At 35.7% G+C, this 23,963-nt stretch overlaps 3 protein-coding genes across 3 annotated transcripts in view; 1 reads left to right on the top strand and 2 right to left on the bottom strand.

Moving 5' to 3' along the window:
• Nucleotides 1–8,698, top strand: part of LOC109856241 (proto-oncogene tyrosine-protein kinase receptor Ret) — a 51,252-nt gene extending 42,554 nt beyond the window's left edge. The window contains exons 15-20 of the mRNA XM_020431291.1: nt 3,430–3,737; nt 4,486–4,690; nt 5,353–5,482; nt 5,886–6,087; nt 6,341–6,519; nt 6,676–8,698. Coding sequence (XP_020286880.1) covers nt 3,430–3,737; nt 4,486–4,690; nt 5,353–5,482; nt 5,886–6,087; nt 6,341–6,519; nt 6,676–7,079 — 1,428 coding nt within the window. The 3' untranslated portion in view covers nt 7,080–8,698. The remainder of the gene's footprint in view (nt 1–3,429; nt 3,738–4,485; nt 4,691–5,352; nt 5,483–5,885; nt 6,088–6,340; nt 6,520–6,675) is intronic.
• A 95-nt stretch (nt 8,699–8,793) lies between these two features.
• Nucleotides 8,794–13,412, bottom strand: LOC109856249. The gene is made up of 9 exons (XM_020431303.1): nt 13,048–13,412; nt 11,367–11,427; nt 11,115–11,267; nt 10,662–10,895; nt 10,281–10,586; nt 10,083–10,187; nt 9,848–10,005; nt 9,276–9,675; nt 8,794–9,091 (listed from the first exon to the last, which is right to left on the bottom strand). The coding sequence occupies exons 1-9, from the start codon at nt 13,153–13,155 to the stop codon at nt 8,856–8,858; spliced, it is 1,761 nt and encodes a 586-aa protein (XP_020286892.1). The 5' UTR covers nt 13,156–13,412; the 3' UTR covers nt 8,794–8,855.
• A 253-nt stretch (nt 13,413–13,665) lies between these two features.
• LOC109857138 (homogentisate 1,2-dioxygenase) lies at nt 13,666–19,698 on the bottom strand. Its single transcript, XM_020433175.1, has 8 exons — nt 19,588–19,698; nt 19,137–19,272; nt 18,890–19,026; nt 18,302–18,488; nt 18,039–18,218; nt 17,524–17,747; nt 17,102–17,228; nt 13,666–15,096 (listed from the first exon to the last, which is right to left on the bottom strand). Exons 1-8 carry the CDS (start codon nt 19,681–19,683, stop codon nt 14,768–14,770), a joined length of 1,416 nt encoding a protein of 471 aa, XP_020288764.1. The 5' UTR covers nt 19,684–19,698; the 3' UTR covers nt 13,666–14,767.
• Between the last annotated feature and the right edge of the window lie 4,265 nt (nt 19,699–23,963).

The following is a 23,963-nucleotide window of genomic DNA, read 5'->3' as shown; positions in this document are numbered from 1 at the left end:
GGGTCACTGACCTCGGTCGCGCGACCGCGGCGGGGTCAATGACCTCGGTCGCGCGACTGCGGTGGAGTCACTGACCTCGGCCGCGCGACCGCGGCGGTGTTACTGACTTCGGTCACGTGATTACGGTATATATATATATATATATATATATGCGTATGTGTGTGTATTATATATAGATATAGAATATTACATATAATATATATAATATTCTCTTTTTTACCCTTTTCCCTGTTACGTGACTTTAGTCACGTGTTGTTTTTCCACTTCTCTCTCTCACTAGTTTTTGAGTTTGATTTTCATGCGTTGTTTCTGACATTTCTCATATGTGTATTATATGGTTTATAAGACGTATATACTATCTGTCATCGCGGTGACAAGTTGTGTTCACTGACAACACGTTAAATAAAAATAACAATAGCGTGCGCGTAGCGCGCGCCTGTGTTGTGCTAGTAAATATAAATTGAATATAAGACAAAATCAAATAAAATATTTTGTTTATTTATATCCTTAATACGTTTTTTTTGTCTAAAAAAAAAGTCCTAGAAATCGCTCTTTTCTGCATTTGTGTTTTTAGTAGCGCAATACAATCTACGAGCGCTTTTCTTCGCGATTGTCTGCTGCACGTGATGCACCGTGTACGTGCGTGTTAGCGTGTTTTCCGCGCAGCCGCGTAATCCTGCATGCGACAGTGTGGTAAGGCGCGTAAGCTCCTGTAGCTTTCCGCACAGAGAAGTGCGAAACTAGGGAGATCGCTTCTCGGAATCTAACGCGACACGAAAACTCGGTCAACCTTCGTAGAGTTTTCGAGGTATTTGTCTACCTAATGCCGTTGGCGCGTGCCTGATCGTCCGCAATCCCGATGATCTTTTAAGAAACGCGTTAAATCGCGGAGGATATAACGCAATTTCCCATAAAACGTGTCTTCTTAGGAAGATACATTGATTCGAGTCAATTTGAAAAATTAGAAAATGTATTATTTATTATTTATTAGTGTTAGTTTATTTTTTGTCTTAAAAAGTCTTGAAAAACTTTTAGAGAATCCTGAACATTGTTTTGAAGAAAGTATTAGTCTACACACAGTTTGTTAATTGTGTCAAGGATTATTCGAAAAAAAGAAGCTCATTGACGGTTTAGTACTTTTTGAAAATAGAATCAATAGATAATGCGCTTCTCTCGTCTTGTCAATCTTCCTAAAGTGATGGAAAATTCTGGTTAATCACGACGATCGCGCGTTTTATTGCGTGCTTCTCGCGCTGCAAACCTTGATTAAGAAAACTCTCGACGTACACAGAACGTCTTTGAAACAAATTATGCAAAAAAGCTTTATTCAGCAAGAACCTTCGCGTTTACGGAAACTTTAGCAACGCTCGTATTTACTTCGAGAGTTTTACTCCGAAATTAAAGTCGACTCGGTGTCCCGCATCTTTAAGCAATTCTCAAAAGTGTTCGGCTTAATTACAACGCTCGGCATTATACGGGTCATTCCGTGAAGGATTTTATAAATTTCAGAATATATATTATCGCGCGGATTTTGTGCTTATTCCGCAAAACATGTTTGTCTTGATAAAAGAGCAACTTTTTATATTTAGCAAATTTTTTTCTTTCTCAAGCCATACACAGAATGCAGATTCACTTCGTTGCATCCTTTTAAACATCGCGAAATCTCAAAATTCGCGGTCAAGTGCTAAGCATCGTGGAGCAAATTGTGTCAACGTCTATAAAATTTATAAAAATGCACACTTTTTTTATTATTTCTAATTATCTCACAATATATAATTTCTCAGAATATTTTCACGGAAATCTTTTTCTTTTTTTTTTTTTTTTAAACAAACAGAAAGATGCAAGCTGGCACTTCCATTGCCAGAAGCGCACTTACAATCGAATGAAAAGACGTGCGAGAGAAAGATGTCAATAAAAAAAGATTCAAAGCTATGATATGTCAGCGGAATTCGCGATATTTCTATTCTTCGCGAAGTGCGTTCTCTGTGAAACGCGCGATATCAGTTCGAGATAAAGTCGTGCGGCTCTTATTCGATAAAGTCGAAACGATGATGCTTGTTGTGCGCGGTTCAGCGAACAGTAGGTATAGGGACGTTTACGGGACGTATAAACTCTTCCGTGACGCACATACGAGCCATCAAATTCTCTCTTGCGTGTAAATAAATTTATTATACAAATTTTTTATTATACAAATTTATATTATATGCAAATTTTTTTGTTGTCAGAGTTTAGAAGGAAGAATTTTATTAAAAATTTTACCGAAATAGAAGTAGTCCGCTTAAGTTAATCATTTATTCCGACTTGCGTTCTGAAATATTTCTTCTTTGTTGAATCGCTCACTTTTGAATGTGACTCGACTATTGTCATTTCCCTGTTTTTACATTAGTCTTAATATATACTCTAGTCTCTACTTCCTCGGTAAAATTGCCGAGTCGGAAATACTAGAAACTAGATTGAATTGTCACCGTATTTCGCGACTATCCTTGTATATTTTTGTCGTTTCGCTAAAAACTAGATACCAATCCTCGACAGGCTCGCTACTCGAGAGATAGTGAATAGGCGAAGGTGTCAAGAGAGATAACACGACAAGAGACGACTTACTTTCGTAAGTCAATAACGCGGTGTTACAAAATTCATGTTTTGTAAGTGCATCGAAAGATGTTTTTCCCGTGTGTAAGAAGAAAGAACTTCGATGATATCGGCGGGCGAAAAAGTTCGCTCTCTCGATTCTTTGCGAAATAAAGGAGCACACGCGAAAAATATATATTGAGAAATGTATAACGTGTCGCGTCGATCTATGTGAACGATTTGAGAGCGTGGACTTTATTGATCGATTATAATCTTCGTTAAGATTAATGAACGTAGTAAAGCAAGAGCGTGTGTCTAACCGGCGTGAGATCTTGTAGCTTAATTCTCCGCGGATAAGGCAATACTACTAATTTACGGCGTCTGCTAATGTGAGACGATGTATCTCTCATTAACTACGTGATCCTATTATCATTCCCGAGACGTCGTTTAATTGGATACTCGCTCGCGTCCTTTGCGAAGCAACTCGTGCGAAGTAATACGAGCAGATATCTCGTCTGACGCGAGTCTGAAAACATGTTCCAGCGAGGCGTAACGCTTGGATTAGAGGGAGCCGGAGCTTTTATCGTAACCAGCACGAAAGGATTTAGTAATCCATTCTCGCACATACACTCACACCGCGCTATCCTTGTTCCAAATCTCCCGAAATGTTCTTCTCTCTTATTGTGCAAACATATATTCGAGAATTGGAGCAGAAAACATAGCACACAATAATATAATAATTTTAATTAGAGCGGTTCTCTAAATACGTCAAATCAATTAAATTCGCAATTAGAAGAAAGAGTTTGTGTTTGAAGAATTACATAAATCGATTACGGAATTTCCACACGCGATGATTTATAGACGGACCCGAAATGGGAATTTCCGCGGTCGCTGCTGAAGATCGAGCAAGTGTTGGGCGAGGGCGAGTTTGGGCGAGTTTTGCGCGCCAAGGCTACGAACATCAGCGGAATACCCGGATCGACGACGGTCGCGGTGAAAACTCTGAAAGAAGATGCATGCGCGTCCGAGTTGGCGGATCTGCTGTCCGAATACCAGTTGCTGAAAGAGGTCCAGCATCCAAACGTGATCCGGCTGTTGGGAGCCTGCACGTCGCCTCCGGGAGCGCCTGTCTATCTTATCATCGAATTCGCTGAATTCGGTTCCTTACGGTAAGTGAAAGAGTCACGTGATATATATATTCACCTGCTATCTCGAAGCTATTTATGATCCTCCCGTTTCACGCTTCTGACCTCGATAGGAAGTCCTGCCACGTCGAGACTGAACGAATTGACGCGCGACTCGTACGCGTCACCGTCTATTGTAACACACTAGCTTTTGTGACGACAATCATGTTCTTTCGCAATTGTGATACAGAAATAAAACGCTCTTACAACACTAAAAACCTTCTAATTTAAGGCGTCTAAAGTGTATAAATACGATTTCCTAATGTACGCGAGAAAATATTAACCGTCAGTATTCCTTTAGTTCGTATTCTGGTATTTTTATCGTCTTCGCGATCTATGAATAATAATAAAAACCACGCGATCTTATTCCATTTAGACCTACAATGTCCTTATGCACATTCCATATATACGCGTCTAAATGAACGACGTTACACGGCCGACTTATAAACGCGGAAATAATTCTGAGAATTGCTGCGATGTGGAAATTCCGTTGTGTGGAATTTCGTCGTTGTCAGGACAATAACCTGCGCGCGAAACCAGTTGAGCTCGGTAATTAAATTTTTCCGTAGACGCGACACACGTGCCATAACGGCATATTATGGTATCGTAACAGCACTATCTCCAGAAAAGCTCATTTTTCTGAAGAACAAATTGATGTCCGATAATTTCGTCGGATATTGCTCGTGGATTTTCATAGGATATAAAAATTACATTTACCTACACAAAATTTCAGCAACTATCTAAGACGCAGCCGGCACTTGGAAACAGAAAGCAGAATTTCTGATTCGGTGTCAATGCTTTCCACCACGCCGATCAATCTCGTCAGGGAGTCACGGTTCACTGGTAATAACGCATCGAACTATTCTGTAACGCCACGTGATATCCTTTCGTTCGCTTGGCAAATCAGCAAAGGGATGTCATATCTCGCCGAAATTAAAGTAAGTTTCTTTCGAAACCATTTATTAAATTATTATTTTTTAAATTTTAATTAATCAAAAACCCAGCTAAAAAGAAATTCAAATAAGAAAAACAATCTAACAGCTGTAATCCACCGGTGAAAAAATGTGCAAACATCAACAAAATTTTTACTTGAAAAATATGACCAATTTGTAGTCAAACATCGCAGTGATTTGAGCCATGATCCAATGGAATGATGTAAAAATGTTGTATTTTTTATATAGATTGGCTGATAATGGTCAAAACGTTCCATGTACATTTAGAAGTCTAAATTTAATTTCACAATCAATTAAACCACCAATAGACTACAGCTGTTGTGTTAAATTATTTTTGTTTTTTATTTGAAGTTTTTACATTTTATTCTGATTATATTATTATTCTCCCGATAAATAAAATTTAAAATAAAAGTGTTCATATACAAAATATGTAGGTTCTAAAAGACAGAAAAAGAGAGAGAAAATTAATAACTAAAATAACTTTCTGTTTAGCATTTAATTTAAATTTTGCAAAGTTGTTGATACAATTTGCAAGCTTGTTAACAATTTAAGAGCACGTAACATTTCTCTCTTTGGAAAGTCGTAAAATTACTCAACTCTGACGCGTCATTCATTAGCAATTAATCAAAGTTTCCTCCGCACTGCAGTTGGTGCATCGCGATCTCGCAGCGAGAAATGTTTTGTTGGCAACCAGCAAAGTCTGCAAGATTTCGGACTTTGGTCTGACTCGAGATGTATACGAGGACGACGCGTATTTGAAGAGAAGCAAAGGTCGAGGTGAGATTATCCGCTAAATTAATTATTCCTGTACTTATCCTTATTCATTTGGAATTTCGTTTTCTGCTTTAATTAGCTGAAAATATAATATAAGTTTGTGTATTTGATAATAGATTAAAATTTTTTATTTATAAATATCATATACATAATTTGCAAAAATTGCGATTCACTAAAAGTATCCATAAACAACATTGAAATCCCCGAATGAGTTAAGTGTAATATTGCAAGCCGCAGGTAATGCTCTTTTAGCGAGCTGATACTAACGATCATAATTTAGCTGCGACAGAGTAATCCGCTCGTAACTCTCTCGGCGGATTCGCGGAGAAAACACTTTTAATGACTCGTATCCGAGTCCGACTTTTACGCTACGCGTTATCCAAGGTTTTACGATTGGTGTCGGTAGTACCCGTAAAATGGATGGCGCCGGAATCCCTGGCTGACCATGTGTACACCAGCAAATCGGACGTATGGAGCTTCGGCGTGCTCCTGTGGGAGTTGGTCACGTTAGGAGCCTCGCCGTATCCTGGAGTGGACGTACATAATCTCTACAATCTACTCAAATCCGGCTATCGTATGGAAAAGCCGCCTAACTGCTCGCAACAGTTGTAAGTTTGTGCCGCTTGTGTGATTTTTTTCCATATATCTAAAATATATACAATATAGCGCTTTTACGAAAGTCGTTATTCCTATAAAGATTTTTATGTGACAAATTTCATTCCACTTGGATTTTTTCCTTGTACTTATAATTAAAATTAGTTAACAAAAAAATATTGTCTTTAATTGTGGTTTTTTATTCAATTTTACTTATTTTTTTAGAAGAAAATTTGTGATCCGCTTGTATCAAGAGATATTTTTTAGATACAAAATGATGGTGTCCTGCTGGCATCAAGAACCAGCCATGCGACCGTCTTTCAAGGAACTGACTAGCCATTGGGAACGCATGCTGGAGGATGGTGTCGAATATCTCGATCTTAATCCACGAACCGTTCATAATCAGGCCTATTTTGCGTTTTTGGAGGATTTAGACAGTCCCAATGGTAAATAAAATAAGACTCGAAAAAATATTTAAATCCACATATCTTTAAGTTCAGACAGTAATAAAAACTTATTGTCTATTTATTTAATTTCACAGTTTTAAATTATTTTTGTGCACAACAAAGTTTTAATTCGATCACGCTAATAACATTTTCTAGGATCTGGTAACGATCAAGTGGACACTGGAACCACTGCCACCACCGTGAAGACAGACACCGTCAACTATCTCGGTCGGATACCTTCCGAGTCCGTTACTAAATGCGATAAAGTGGACAAACTGCAGACACTCTGGCAGCCAACCGTAGCGTCTTTTCCAGAGGAACCCGGAAAGTCTTATGTAAACGAACAACCCGCATGTCTGAGCGCAAATCATTATGAAAGTCCGATAAAATTGAGGAACGTCAGTGAAACCAGCAACAGCGAGAACGATCTGAGAACACCAACTGAACGTCCTCAGTCTTATATCGATATGCAAGGAAAGAAATTGAAAGACACGGAAGACCTCTTGGTGTTTAGCAGTTTGGATGACGACAAAAACGACAATAACGACGTAACGAACTGATCGGCATAATCTTACATTAAATGTTTGATAAACAAGAAACTTCAAAAATGAGAAAACACACTTGAAATCTCGTGTTTTTGTTGTCTTGGAATGGATACATGATGAATGAAGGACAATTGCCTGGATGAGCAATTGCGATGTGATTGCGAGTTGTATGAAAGGGAAAGATATTTTATATAACATGAGAAAAAGAAAGAAAGAGATGGAACAACGAGATGAAATACGATCGAGAAAACCAGCGAATGTAGAGTTGCATAAAAGTTGCGAATAGGAGTTAGAATAAAACGCGAAAAGAATGTTTGAAAAGAGAACTTCCCTTGAAGAGGGAATTTACACAGATATCCACGGAGATATCTACAGAGAGAGTTAAGAACAAATTATGTCGCGCAAAACGATTACTGTACCAGGTAATAAGTGTCCTATTTTTATGTACTTAAAAATGTACGACTCTGTCGAACTGATAAGATCGCTTTTACTACTATTAAATAAAATAGAAGTTACGTATAATAGCTATTTGTGCGATTTATCAAAAAACCATCATCGAGAGAATTATATTCAATCATTATTTAAAAAATTTTCTGTATAACATTTTATACACACACATACATACACGTACACACTGCAGTGATGGGTTTGTGAGAGTTTTTCCTCATTAAAAAAACAATAAGTTTTTTTTATCATAAACACATACAGAATGTTTCAAACGAAGAGGCATAAAGTATTTTAATTTTCTATCGTTAGCAAGAACAATTTACAAAATAACCATTTAAATTTAATCAAAGCGCATAACTTTGTAAAATATTTACTACTATATTTGAAAAAATATTTATTTATTACATTTATTTCACGATATTATATGTAGCAAATCTTTTTCGATATAATATTCGCAAATGAGAATAGCATATATATTTGCAATTAATAGCAATATTTGGCGAGCTTCTTTCTGTATTGCTCGATACTATTGATCTGAAATTTAATTGTTATATTTTCTTTGAAACCAAGACATCTAGTGTCGCATTTTTGTGACTCTTTCATGCGTCCGATACAATACCAGAAGCAGATTGCACGTCGAAATACAATAATAAGAACAAAGTGTGTGAGTAATATGTTTAGGCAGCGTGCGCAAGCTTCGGTTAGCACGACATATCTGAATACAAAGACTGTGTTTCACCGTACTTAACCGAAAACAAAATCGTCCTTTTTGTATTTATGTATAAAGTGCAACATTCCACACATATACACACATATACACACGATTAGTCTAGTTATTTATCATACGGGTTTTAGAACGTATGATTTTTTAACTTATACCACTTACTTATTGTGTTTGCGTTTTCGCTCCCGACGCTAACAACAACGATATCAAGCACGCACGCGCGTTTTAAAACCAAATATTGTGCCATATTATTTTCTTGTAATTAATATATACATGTATTATATGTGTATATTACGAAACATACAAACTTTAAGCTTCCATAACAACTTCTTTATGTTATTCTTACCTGATTTCCAGCGGCGTTTTTCCAATCGCGCTATGTCGCAACAATAAAATTTTGTTTTTATATATTTATATATTTCAATAAAAACTTTTGTTTGAAAGTTTACTTTTTCAAAAAAGATGCACAAAAATAGGTTCAATGTAAACTTGTTTTTTTTGCTTCAAAGACAAACAGCATTAAAAATTTTTTATTCAAGACAAATATATATAAAATTATATACAGTACCGTTTATATATAAGAGTTAAATTATAAGCTATTCTTAATATGTATTAAAAAATCACAAGTTTAATTTGTCGATGCGAAACTTGCAATCATTTCTCGCGGAATTGAGAACAAACGACTTCTCTTCGCCAATTTCGCCCAAAAGATTCAGTTCGTCAATATTTGTCGTAAAAGACTGAGGCATAACTTCGCAATCTGGAGTATCTGGGCATCGCGGAGTCTTATTTATTATAGGTTGATCGTCATTGCGAATTATAGTTTCTTGTACGACGATTGGTGATAACAAACCGTCTGAGAAAAATGACATAACATATACAAATAAAATATACATTTAGCAATTAAATTTATCGAACAACAAAGAAATAAAATATAAAAAAATTGATCAAAGGACTCTGCAAAATTCTTATGAGAAATAAATCCTTTTGGATAATTTTTGTTAAACTTGTGAAAATTCGAGTGTGTAATGTAAACTTACCAGTTTCTTTGATATTTTTCGTTACGCTGATCTCGTCTTCCAACAATTTCACTGTGGCGTATCTAATACTTTCGACCAGTTCTCCGTTCGAGGCCACAAGAAAGTGTTGACAACCGATACCGTGAATCGTATTCACAAGCTTTGCCAAATCTTCGGGCAAATGAAACTTTCTGAAAAGTCGCGCCTCCTCCGGTATTTCGTCCGGTTTGCAATATGGCAGATGCACCGCGTAATATCTCTTATTTCGCTGCGGATAGTTCTCCTTCAGCAATCGCAATAGATGATTATCCACGTTTCGATAGATGATTGTTGTGTCGATTTTTGAAGACGGTGGTGGAGACGTCGCGACAAGTACAACATCCGCGGCTTGAAACGCTGTGTTGCACCACAGTCCTGGATCCTGCGATTACATAGAATTATCTGAACTTGTAAACATAAATTTTCACATAATGAAATTTTATTGAAGCTATTTAAGTAGTGCGTATTTTCATTGTATTTTAGTTTGTGTTCTTTGACAGCACAACAACCGCTGTGATTTTACAGATGTGTTGATTTATATATAATTTACTCACTTTACTGGCGGTCTCTGCGATGTCGAGCATATCTATCATAGCATTAATATTACAGCATCGCAGATACTTTGCCAATTCCGCCATTACGCTCACATGCGTAGCGTGTGTCGGGGAATATATCAGCAAGCAATTCGGTGTCATCGCCATTCTCTTTAAGACTATTCTCGAAAATGTCTATTTGTTAAAAAACCAACTTTTCAAAGTAGAGAATATTTGCAAGAAAAAAAAATCTCACCCTTCTTTCTGTAAAACTTATACACGTGATATAACGCGTACAATAAAACAGGTGGTACCCATATCAAGCTGATTATCATGATTAACAGTCGGTGGGACGCGCGTTCTGAGAACATTAAATTGCGTTAAAAAAAAAAACAAAGATATATTTTCAGAAATACGATATAAGATATTTTTAATTACGTCGAGTTTTATTTACTTATGTAAATGTATGGTGTCGTGCTGTTTGCGCATCCATATTCGCCGCAATCGGGATGCATCGCCGCGACTTTGACGTAATACGCGCCATTAGACGCTGAGAAGTTGAATTGAACGTGTTCCCGGTTTTTGTCCGTCAAAATAATCGCGCTGATTATCGCGTCTGTATTATTGTTGATAACCCACACTTTATACTCCGTCACGTTGTATTTTTCCGGAAGCTGTTGTACGTGTATCGCCACATTCGACGAGTCTGACACGTCCGCGTAAATAAAAGGAGTGAAAGTTTCGATTTGTATGCCGTCCTCTGCGGAAGACTCGTACATAGATTGTCAAAGAATTAACGAACGCAAAAATAATTAATGGCGCGAGAAAAACCCACCGATATGTGTGTGCTGCGGCACATAAAATATATACTTTTTGTTGTAATACGCATAATTCTCGTCGCCTGCGAGATATTCCAAACGATATGGGGATCCTTCGTACGCAGCGTCCGAAAACGGACACGACACGTACAGATCTTTAGGTGCGGAATGGCTGGAGTTCCCATACAACATTATGTGTCTACACGCGACCTTACTTTCGTCAACGATACTTTGATAACGCATGACTAACCCTGTTTCGAAAAATAAAAGATATACTATAAAAATTTAATTAATTATACGCGTTTGTTGTAAGGCCTATCTACATAGATATCTACGTCAAACTGACCAATCGATCAAAGTGATTAGTTAATTTTACGAGATTTGCGATCCGCGTCTGCGTCTTATGTAGATAAGCCTTTTATACATAAATTGAAATATTAAACGCTTTTAAATAAAATTAAACTCCTTACTGTGAAAATTTATATCTGAAATTGACAAATTAAACGCAGTAGCTCTTTGCTGACTATCGAATTTCATAACGTACGCGCGCAACGTAAAAATTGCGCCGTCACCTTCTTTTGACGGCTTGTACCGGACATCGTCGAACTGTAATTTTTTGCAATCTAAAACATTGTGCAACGTTATGATAGTATTACGACAGATGTTTTTTTTTTAGCAATCTAGCTAAGCTATTACAAAAAATCATATAATTCTCTTCTTACCTTCATTCGTTTGTACTTGTGTCAGTAAACACGAGAAACCTGGTATTGGTTCCAGAACAGTCTATATAAACAGGAAACACATAAAAATTATGTTCAGACAAGACTGAGTTTTGAGATTTCTTTTTAACATAGTTCATGTGTTCTTTGATTCTCGTGCCTAATTGTCTCCCAGTTTGTCCGACATAACAAGCGTTACAATTTTCACATTCAATATGGTACACTACGTTTCTATTTTGATTAAATACAACAGAGTTTCTTTGTGAGTTTTAATGTATTTGTTTAAACGAAAAATGTTTCTGTATGATAATCTAATATTCATTTTATTTAAGTTGCTAGAAAGTGTGTTTGACTGATCATCGGCGAATGGTATAACAAAATAATTAACATCATCTGTCATCTGTATATCGCCGTCACTGTTAGTCATATAAAGAATATTGAGTTTTGTGTTAAATAATGTTTTTAATCGTCTGTTAATAGTTTTAAATATAATATCTATTGGATAATGGTTTGCTATGAGAATCTTGATGCATAATTTTAAGTTTTTTGATGAAAAGATGGATCTGACAGTAACAACGCTCTATCTAGAGTATTTATTGTACCGATTTTATGACACAGAAGGTTTTGTGACAAAAACTGTAGGTATACAAAAAAACAAATTTAAAAAATCTCTAGTTTCGAAATATATAAACATAGAAAACAATAATTTTACCTAGAAACACCGATCTGACATTTTTGAGCAGACCCATATCAGTCCACGAAGAGTTAATCGTCATGAAAAAAGATGACTAATCGCGAATGAACGAGCTAATGATAAAATTTTTTTTTTGTGGATTCTATCATCAATTGCTTATGTAATGCAAAGTACCTAAGTAGTATTACTTCTTATCTCATTTATCTACTCACGACTACACACACATGTATAAAAAGTTTAAAAACAATATTATATAGATAAACTGCCGTCTGTGAGTAAGCTTTATGTAGCACAGTATATTACATGATAACGTATTTATATGTTGTTTCAAAAATACAACACTGTTAATACTAGAGATTGAATTAGACAAGAACAAAAAGTAAAGAAAGGGAAATGGAAAAAATTGTTTTGACAGAATTTATAAAATAATTGTCAAAAAGTTATTCACCGAAAAAATTAATCGCAAAGAGAAAAAAGGAATTAACACAAAAGGCTCGCAATTCTTATGACATTTCGTGTCGACGCGTCTGATGTCACGCTTCCAATGATGCCTCGATAACCAAATGATAGCAGTATGCCAGCAGTATGCACGCAGATTTAATCAGCACTTTGCAGCAGATTCCACTCAGCTGTGTCATCATAGTGAGTGAATTATGTAGGCACGATGCGTAAAGAAAAACAACACAGCAAAAATATAGAAATAAATGAAGAATGAAATGACAATAGCACGTTATGCTTCAAATCTGCTACATTTTTTGAGCAAGTCCTGCTTGATTGATGCAATAATATTTGCATCGCGGCATGACATATTTATATTCTTTTGTTTTTCTGTTTTTCTGTCGACACTAGTTGAAATAACAGATTATGTTTGAATGCTGGCTACATTGTACTGGCGTAATGTGTTATTGCAGACTTTGCAAAATATGCTCACTCAGTCTTGGTTATCTGGGTGTGTATACATGTGGATTGACTTGGACCAAAGTCACTTACCAGATTCTGACAATAATCAGGATAACAAAAGAAGGCCGAAACGCGTTTGCTCAAAAAACACAGGATAATCACGGTTACGAAGAGGCTGCGAATTATTGTCTCGCGCATGTTTTAGGTTTTAGGTTATCTCTTGTTGCTTGACAATAATACACGACATTCGAGTCTACACGATAGTGATCTCAACATGTCACGGTGATTGATTTTCAAAACACCGATGACATTACACGCGGGACTTACATGACCTTTTCGTGGATCGAAACATAACACGTACAACGCGGACATAAAACTAAAACAGTATCGATGCTTGTTTCTATCATGAGGTCAATTTACGCGTTAAAACGCAAGAGAAAGTCGTTCTCTACTGGAAACGACAGGTACTGCTTACATCGCATTGCGTTGGTAAAAACGATTTCTATTCAGACAGAAAATGTCTGCCTTCCAACTCGGAAATAAATTATTACACATTTATATTAAATACGTATACATATATATTAAACAAATAAAATATATAATATAAAAAGAAAACTATTTCTCTTTCTGAAAACGTCTCGATTTATCGCAAATGTACAAACTTTAGAAAGTATTTTTTTTTATCAAAAAGAAGTTTTTAATATGAATTTTAAATTGCAGCACGAACATTTTTAAGAAAGAGATATGCGATAAGATAAAGAATAAAAGTATTGCATTAGTAATTAAAAAATACAAGAATTAAATGTTAAAAACGTACTATATGCGCATTATGTTTTATTTTACAAATAATTGCAGATAGACCAAAATACATTACAGTCATGTTAGAGAGAAATACTAGCAATTATTAAAATAACAGACAACAATAATTTGAACAATTTAATAAATGTTTTTATGCAGAGAGATATGTATCATATACTCATATATGTATACATAGGATGACATACATTTATTCTTTTATCGCAAATTGTTACTTTAATAAACATATATTGCTTATAGAATTATGAAATATATATGTGTGCTATGTAAATTATCCTTTTGTTAAATCAAGTTTTTTTCCATTGTGATGTGATTAAAGTATGACAATTCAATAGATATCTTCAGATAAGCTCACGTGATCCTAATCAAATACAATTATTTCAGAATAGTGTATACATTGCGTGTATACATACAATATATCGCGTTTTTTTATTTATCTAGCATACCTTTGTCACATCGCATTGGACGCGAGAGCCGACGTGAGAGAGCAGGAGATGGACGCGATTAAAAGTTCTTTGCACTCGCGATAATATTTTTCTCGCGCGTGATGTTTTGCCGATGTGGCGAATTTATAATCAGTCCCATCTGCACGCACCAGATAATTTTGCAATTTTGCGCGATATGAAAGGAGTTTATTGACGTCCGCGAGGAGAGAGAAAGATTCGCAGCACGCGCACGATGTTTCCTTTACACTTGAAAATACCAGTAGCATCAATAACACGTAATTTAAAAGGCTCTTGATGGCGCAGCAAACTAGTGAAAGGGAAATTAAATCGGTGAAAAGAAAAATACTTCTCTTCTCGCCCTTTCACTTTTTCATCAAAATATAATCTTTTTTTTTCTTGAAAATGGCACTAGTAGATAATAACTCTAACGATCTAAACATGCTTAAGTGAAACAGAAAAAAAATTATATATTAGTAAGTATCAAAGAAAAATCTTTCATTTATCTTGACGTGACGATCGGAGACATGTTAAAAATAAACACATACTGATTAAGTCGCTCTGATCGACTTATCGTCGAGATCGAAATGTTTCCGCAAACCTTGCCAGCATTCGTAGTAGCTGTCGTCTAGCTTGTTACAGAGCTTACTGGCCCATTCTGTCACGGCCATGCTGTACGAGGTCTCGAACATAAACGCTTGTGTATCATCGGCGATCCGTTCTGGTGTCAGCTGACGTGTCGACGCAGTCTCGAAGCACTGTTTGTCGGGACCGTGCGGAGTCATGACTGAGTGTAACGAAGCACCACCGACAATAAAATCTTCTTCCTTTGCCTCATAACGACCTTTTATCAATCCCATAAACTCGCTCATGCAGTTTCCTGAAAATCAAAGACACAACGCGAGTGTTTGAATCAAATAAAATTTAATGCAGATGCTGTGTAAGTAATAAATATAGCATAGATTTAAATAAATTTTACATAATGTTGAAAAAAACTGTCGAGTTGTTACAGTCCTTTTTGAGCGCAAATTACCTTAAATTAGCTAATCGATTTTTTAAAAAGTCACTATGGAATCGTCGTTGCGACAATTATGCAGATTAACTTGCAAACTACTTCTTGTCAGAAAAAAAAAAAAACTAATTGCGAAATCGTTCGATATTTAGCCTATTTGAACTTCAAGTTAAGTCAATAAACAATTTTATCTTCGATAAATACTGATTACGATTTATTTCCATAAATATCGATATTCGATAGAAATTCTTACAATCGTATCTCAAAATGTTGACAGGGGTTAACGAATAATGTAATTTACATCTAGCAGTGGACTAGCGTAGCTTTTCATCATTGGCTGATTTATTGACAAACTGGCATGCGAAACGAGTGCGTAACGCATCACGTCGCTATATCCAACACACATAGGTATAATAACAACACACATGCATATCTAGAAAACGATAGATTCTACGCAATGGAAATTCCGTCCGTTTTTGCATATTATCGCTCTCTACGCACTGCCAACTTATTCATTATTATGGAAAATAGCTCGCACATTAGCCGCTATACCGGTTATCAAATCTCGGAGAAAGCAATCTACTCTTACTGACGCTCGAGTATATTTTGATGTAGTGTATTTTTTTTTTAAAAACGTACGTACAGCGGTTTCAATACAAAAAATAAAAAAACAAATCTTATATAGATATCAGCGTAAAAGTACGTGTTACGCGAAAAAAAAGTGAAAAGTCAATCGAAACAAATGTCTCGAGATAATTCATTATTTTCGGTCTTTATCGATTTCACGATAATTATCGATTAAATATATGCCAATCGCCATTTTAATGATCACACACAAGCTCGGTCATATTTAACGCTTTCGATGTCTCGCCAAAGACAAAATGAGTGATAATTATTGTTTCTGTTTATTTATAGTAGCTATCAAGCGAAGAGCGTCGTCGTGTCGGTTTTAAGTGAAATTCCCGATAATTAAACTTGACGATTGAAAAATATGCGTTTCAGCGTGTCACAGTTACCTCGATCGATCCTATAATCTCGCACGCACGCAATTTCCACACAACGGGACGGATATTCAGGACTGCAATATAAATGGCCGTTCTTCTCTCGTTGGCTTCCAATTGCTTAACTCGTAAGGATGCGTTTTTGTCGATAGGCATCGTGCGCGCCTACGCGTTTCTTTCTCTTTGCACGCAACGAACTTTCTCAACAAGAGCGCAATAACGCATCGGCGAAACACAACAACGAAGACGATGAAAACGACCGCGAGATATCGATCGAAAGTGGCCCCGTCCCGTCGGATTCGTAATTGATCGAGATCGTCGCTATAGGAAATCGGTGAAACGACCTACAACGTCGTGATAAAGAAGGACATCGCGCGATCGGTCGTTGGGAAAAATTTCGAGTTTTCTCCGCGTCAGCTTGGTTGCACAATTTTCAGGAGCGCTCTTCCGGAACGAAGACGCCACCGAGTCGAGCGAACCCAAACTCTTGCCGCGTATAATCGACCCCCTCATGAGAGGAAAAAAAATAGTCGGAGATTTAGCAATTTCTCAAGTAGTAGTTCGTACTCGACGAACATGTTGCGAACTAACGACATAATTGCTTGATTATCCACGTGCAAGTGATTACTCGAAAAATATATTTATTTTCTATATTTTTGTGGCTCAAGAAACTCTATGAGTTTCACACATTTTTCTTATTAAGTGATAATTTATATGTCAGAAATTTTGGCATTAACATATTGTTTCAAAAAAGTCCGTTAAACATCATTAGAACGCAGTAATGATTACTTTTAATTAACGCTAATGATAATTCGCTTAAATGAAATGCACTGGCGCGTGTACGAGCGCAAAAGAATGTACTTTCTACTTACGATGATAATAAGGGGGTCGGAAAGTGTGTTCCTGCACGGACCATCGGGGTGGAAAGATCACGAAGTCGGCCGCTGCGGTTCCAGGTTTGTTAGTCGGGCAAGTTAGCACGGTAAAGATGGACGGATCCTGCGGAATTAATTATTATCCCAAAAGTCTTATATAAAATCAAATTCGCAAAATTCGATTCGGTGGTACGAGATATACTTTCTTTTGCAACGTATATTTATCAAGCACAATAACAATTTTATATGTTTAAAAATGAAAAAAAATGTCTCGACGAAAATAATATATTCAATTATTAACAAATATTTTATTTTACAGATGTGTTTTATTTTATGTTTTTAGCAAAACATGTTTTTAATTTGTAATTGCGTACCTTGTTTACTTCTTTAGACATTCATACACAAAGATGTTTACTCACGCAGTGATCAAAGGACACCGAGTTGATGACCATGAATTTGTCGAGATTATATTTGTAAGGTACGTAATTTCCGTGCCATGCGACCACATCGAAGGGACTGTGACCTTGATCAGCGACAAACAGCTTTCCCTGATATTTGCATACGATCTCATAATTGATCTCGCGATCCTCGTACCAAGCCACCGGTGTCTGAAAGTCTCTCGGACTCGCGAGGCCGTTCGCACCTGTGCATTAGTCCCGCTCGTTAAACGCGCTTATTGAAGAAACATTAGTTTTATCGAGTAGAAGAAATTTTTTTCAAGTAGAAAAGATTTTAGTTATTTAAAATCAACGTGGAAAGAGTATTCGCGTCAAGTATTTTTTGTCCGAGAAAAATGCTTTGTTTTAAAAGTGAAATCTAGCTGAAAACTTTGACCGTTAGAGTATTAACACATTGAAAACACATTGAAATCGCATTAAGTATATCTCAGATATTTATAAAAAAAAAGATATGTAAATTTTGAACAGACGACTACCTATCGGTCCTAATTCAGGCAACTGGAAATGATTGTCGTAGACCTCGAGAATGTAACCTCTGGACGGACCAAAAACCGTGACGGAGAATCGCATTCCCTGCTGAATCACGCATATCTCATTTGGCTCGCATCGCATTTTGCCAAACTCCGTAGCGATCTGCAGAACGCCAAGTTGTGGCACTGCAATCGCAACAATTAGGAAAAAAACATCCTTTTTCAAAATCGCATAAATAAAACTCGCATAACTCGATATTATCACCCACCGATGAGAAAATCGCCATCAGCGTTGTAAAAGGCTTTGTCTTTCATGGAAGCGTTGCATAAATACACGTGCACGGCAACACCCTGACGCATTTTAGGATCGCCCGCACCGCACAAAGTGTGAAGACCATCGACAAAATTAATCTCAGGATCTCGTCGAGACGGCACGTCGAACGATTTCCATCTTAGCTGAAGCGTGTATTTCAAATAAGTTGATCCGATGTTTCGATAGATATGACGCAGTAAAAGTATAAGTATGGATTTTTTTTTTGAGAACTTGAAAACTCAATTAAAAAGAATCCCGCACTGCTACTTCGGAAAAGTGTCTTTCTGCGGATTTGGCTAAGATTTTGGACATGTTGTAGGTATAATAATAGTTCTCGTTATTCTGAAAAAATGTCTCAATGAGCACAATTTACTACTTGTAGCGCGAAAACGAATCATATGATCAAATTGTGCCCATTGAGACATTTTGCAGGATTCTTTGAGAAAATTCAGAAAAAATCGAATTTAAATAATTTTTTTTATCAGAAAAAAACATTATTGTATATATTAAAATTCTGGAATATTCGAATTATAAGAATTCTCACCTGATTGGGATTGGGATATGTACTGTTCCAGTCATTTGTTAGATAACAGTCGGATTTTATAAACGGTTTGAACGGTTTGTGAACGACGGATGGTCTTATCCGATAGAGCCACGATCTTTTATTGTGACTTCGCGGAACTGAGAAATAAAAATAAGCAATATTTCAAAAGCAACAATCTTAAGAGAGATTTGACAGAACACCGTCAAAAATGCAGAAAAGATTAAACAAAAAAAGCGACTTTACTCACCGGTAAACGCTGTTCCCGATAATTGCTCGGCATAAAGTCCATATAGACACTTCTGCGGATTATTCTGTCCGACAGGCAATGCTCCTGGACAGCGCTCATCCTCGCTAGAGAACTCGCAGCCGAATCCCGTAAGATACTAACGAACACAATACGAAAAGATCAAAAGCGATGTCGTTTTTTTTTTTAATAGAACATAATATTATTTTTTTTCTCATTGAATTAACACATCAGCATGCAATACTGAGTTTTTCTCGATTTTGGCAACTTCCTCTGCTTACAATCTTTAGGTGGAAAATATTTTTAAGTCACAATACTCTTAAATGATCAAAAAAATTATATTTTATAAACCAGCCAAATTGATTTATAAAGTAAAATTAAAGGAATTTTACATAGTAAATTTTTCCTTCGAAAAAATCGAACTGTAATACAAATTTACACAATTTTCAGTTACCTTTAATTCGTCTTTCATTCCGACAGCGATTCTTCTCTCTGGGGGCGCGGTGTTTCTTTCCTTGTCGTGAAATACAAAGATTTCCACGGTATTCATCCGTTATATACAATGTGGTCGTCCTTAGACTAGGCAACGACGACCAGATCGACATTATACAAAAAACATGTTTACTTTCCTGCCGACCAATCGGACGCAACTATTCACGTGGGCATGACTCCGTTAACAGGCACGGCAACTTCTGATAACCAGTCAGAGAACAGAATTTTCATATTATGCCACAAAATTTATTGCCGAGCCTCTTTCGATCGAGACGAGCCTCTTGCAGCTCGGTTCATTGAATATATCACACATACATAACTTGTATTTAAATTTATCATTAACATTGCAAAGTAGATTTTTATTGGACTTTCGTCCCGAAAGTCTATGTCGTTGTTATTTCTCACATATTTGTGGATAGAGCATCAATTAACATATGATACCGTATATATTTCTAATATACAATAATGTTTTTAGTTACATAGCACTTTTAAAAACAAAATAATGAAAATAATGACATAAATTCTTATAATGAGTTTTTTTTTAATAATATCTGTTGCATATTGATTAGATGTTCTATTTCTATTATGTTTACTGGAAACATTAGCAATGTTTTTTGTATTCAATTAAACATGTTGTCGATTGCTTATGTCGTCATTTCGAAATTTACAAACTCGTTCTGTTTACTACTTTCAATGAAGTATCGAAGTGTACATAATTTTTTTTATTAAGTTATCATTAATATAATAATTCAAAAACTTTTTCTATTTAAATTTTTAAATAAAAACTTTCTATTTTTCTAATTAAATTATTTATAACATACTTCGCGCCATAATCGTTATGACGTCTTTGCTCAATCTTGTATTTTTTTTTTTACCATTGCAAGTTTATAATTTATCTTGTAGTTTTCGATAACAAACATACATTATCGGTAATAAACATGCAATGCGTATGTTTTTTTTTTAATATATACGTTTTCATCAAAAGATTCCGTGTTTTTTTTATCTAATCGTTTTCACTTTGCTTGTCGGTTATCGTGCAAAAAGTTCGTTGACTGCGAGAAAGTTTTGCGTTACGCCTTTCCACACCTTTGGTGTATATAATTACATAGGTTTTTTTATCAATTGTGATTACAACAAAGATTGTATCATTGCAATTCGGATAGCTCTAAAGGATTAACTGCAAAGCAAGCTAATTAAACTTACAGACATTTTTATAAAATAACTTGTAATTGTTTTTTTATTTTTTTAATACCGATAATATTATAATTATAGATACATTTGTATAGTGCTATTTTATTTCTAAGTAGTAAACAATAGACAATGTTTTTTTTAATTAAAAGTTTAGATTGAAGAAAAAGCATGAATGTGTTGCAGAAAATAATACATATAAACAAGATATTTACTATGTAATTGCGTCCCATATTCTCGAACTTTCACCGTGCAGTGGATCAGTCATTTACTAACTTAATGACGAGCCAATCACGTTTGTCACGATCGATACGTTTCTCTCGCGCGAGTTTTTAAGTTTTAACAGTATCGGCGGAATGTTTTTTTTGCACATCAATCGCGATATAATGATTATACGTGCGAGCGGGAACTGGAAATCACCGCGAGCATAATTAAAGTGCACACGGCGAATTTGCATATAATCACGTGTTGTTTTCATGAGTGACAGTCACTCAGAGAAAAAAACACAAAAAGTAACTACTTGCAATTTTTGCAGTTATTGATAATTTTACGAGTCGCATTTTGGTCTTGCGCATAGTGGTCCACAATCCGGAATGATCAAAATTCGAAAAATTAATTTTGAATGTTTGAAAATGTTATTGTTTCGAAAATATGTTTTTCACCTCACTTGTGTCCATTACAGCTCGTTTTTAAAGATCAGTAATTGAACACCGAATCCTAGACCATCGTCTTTTCAACTCTGTAATAAGACTGCAGTTTCTGCGCGAGAACACGTTTAGTCAACAGTAAAGAATTAGTCGATGATATTAAACAATACGTAAAGCAACAGAGCGTAACTTACGAGCTCACGTCTCAGCAAAACAAATAGAACAACTTGAAAAATGTGTAATAGTAGAACGAATAGTAGAACGATTCCTACATTATAGATATCTCCTGTTGAAAAACATACATTATGAGACTTAATTTACATGTTACAATTTTTTATATCTTGTTAATAGAATTTGCGCAATTTATCTATATATATTTTTTTATTAATTGCGGTATTTTATTACATATGTTATTACATATTTAGAACTTATATAATGTGTGCTTGAAGACACGTTTTTCAAAATTTGCTGACAATCTATGGCGCGGAATGAATGTTCGTTAAATACTTATCTAGATTTATACGAATTAAATTTGTCATTAGATTTTATCGTGTTTTTTTTAAATAAATATAACTGTACGCGGAAAGTGACAGAAAGCTCTTATAAGTTGCGCAACACCGCTCCAACTAGTTTGCAAATTGACAAAAAATCAAAGTGACAGATTTTTCTAACAGCGGCTGTGGAAGTATGTATCTGGGAGTGTCGTGTACATATTCGCGCCGATGTCAGTTCGAAACCTTTCGATCCAGTTTCGTTTCGCTCGTGGAAAGACGGAATTGTCGAAATATAACACTTTTATGCTGAATTTTACATATGATTTATCAACGTTACGCGTTTAGTAGTTTTTATTTATTAGTTCTGTCATAATTAAACCAGTAATTTTGACATTTTGTTGGATTTTAACGTAAAAAATGTGAAAAGATAAAATTCTGCAATTTCTTGCGTTAAATGGAGCAGTAAAAATTATGCTCGACGAGTTTTACTTCCGTGTGTTAATATAATAATAAACAGTAAATTAGTTTTTCTCTTAAATTTAATCTACGAGCAGATAATATCACATTATTGAAGTGAACCTATTTCTTAGTAAATTTAATGATATTAGATGTAAGATAAATAATTCAAGTGTTTCTAAACAGTTAAAAAATTCATTTAAAATCAGTTTGCTCGCTCTTTTGCGATTATATGGCGTTGATATATAGCTATTAAAAGTTACATTTAATTTGGCGGAAATCCAAGCGTATTCAGTTCCGTTATAAATTTTATGCGCAAGTTTTAAAATTTTTTGTTCTTAGACTGTTACTCATATATCGTTTAAATAACGGGAAGAGAAAGGTAAATGAAGTAAGTCACGATTTAAACAAAAAAAAAGTGGTTCTCAAAAAAAAACAAAAAAATCCACATGAAAATTTATAGCTTTTTCTCTGTACGAGATATAAAATTGCTTAATCTTCTAATGAGTAAGAACTATGCGCACGAAGATTACGCGATAATCTCTTTCTAAATCTATACGTTCACATAAATGTTTATATTGTCACGGAGATTGTCATTGTTCGTAAGCGAGCGAGACTCGTAGTGACACCTGCGACAACTTGACGCTAACAGAAGAGAATTATCGTCTTTACAGTTAGTAGATGTAGTGGGATTAGCCGAAGAGAAGATGAGACATCAAGAAGCATGGTGGGAGATGATAAAGAGGTACGGATAGGAAAAAGCGGTGCCACCTCGCGGCGCCGACTATTTCTCTTTTCCATCTTCTTGCTCGAGAGGAGACTTCCTTTTGCATCTTCGGAGAGAGAACTAACGGGGAATGCAGATATGCGGCTGGAGCAAAAAAAAATCTCGATCCTGTACACGCTTTCTAGGTCGCGCTTACTTTTCAAGAAGGCGCGCGTCTTTCTCAAATGTGAATAATATTAAATTGTGGATATCATTTACGCTTTGCTTTTACGTTAAAATAATACTTCCGGTACGCATGAGCGAAAATTTTAAAGAAAATACTATTCACACTATCAATAAACATATAAACATAATGTTCAAACATTTTTGTAGAAAATAACGGAAGAATTTTCAGATATTTATTATTAGATGAAAATAATTTCGAAAAGAAATCCTTTCAGAGAAGTTACGCGAAGATCATTGACTTAGATATGATTTTTATAAAGATCATTTACACAAATATAATTTTACAAAGATTCACAAAGAGTTTTCTATAAAACTAACCTTTTTTTTTTTTTTTTCACGAGAACCAGTCTGCATCCTTAAAGATCGCAGCAAATTGGAGCGTGGAGGAGTAAAAGCCGCAGGATGCGACGGAAGCGGGAGTAGAGCAGAGCGAGGAAAGGCAAAAGGACAAGATTTCCGAGAAAAGTCTCCAGTGAAGACGGGCTCCATATCCCCTACCTCGGCGGACGAGAGAACAGGTGGGCTCTTGACGATCTACTCGAGAGCTGCGAGAGAGTCCCGGTCCGTCGCCTCCTGCGCTCGCACCGGAGGCAACACACGC

The sequence above is a fragment of the Pseudomyrmex gracilis genome, unplaced genomic scaffold (assembly GCF_002006095.1).
Source record: "Pseudomyrmex gracilis isolate BER0280 unplaced genomic scaffold, ASM200609v1 scaffold_4, whole genome shotgun sequence".
NCBI lineage: Eukaryota > Metazoa > Arthropoda > Insecta > Hymenoptera > Formicidae > Pseudomyrmex > Pseudomyrmex gracilis.
The sequence above is the reverse complement of the archived record's forward strand: the minus strand, read 5'-3'. Positions and strand labels throughout refer to the sequence as shown.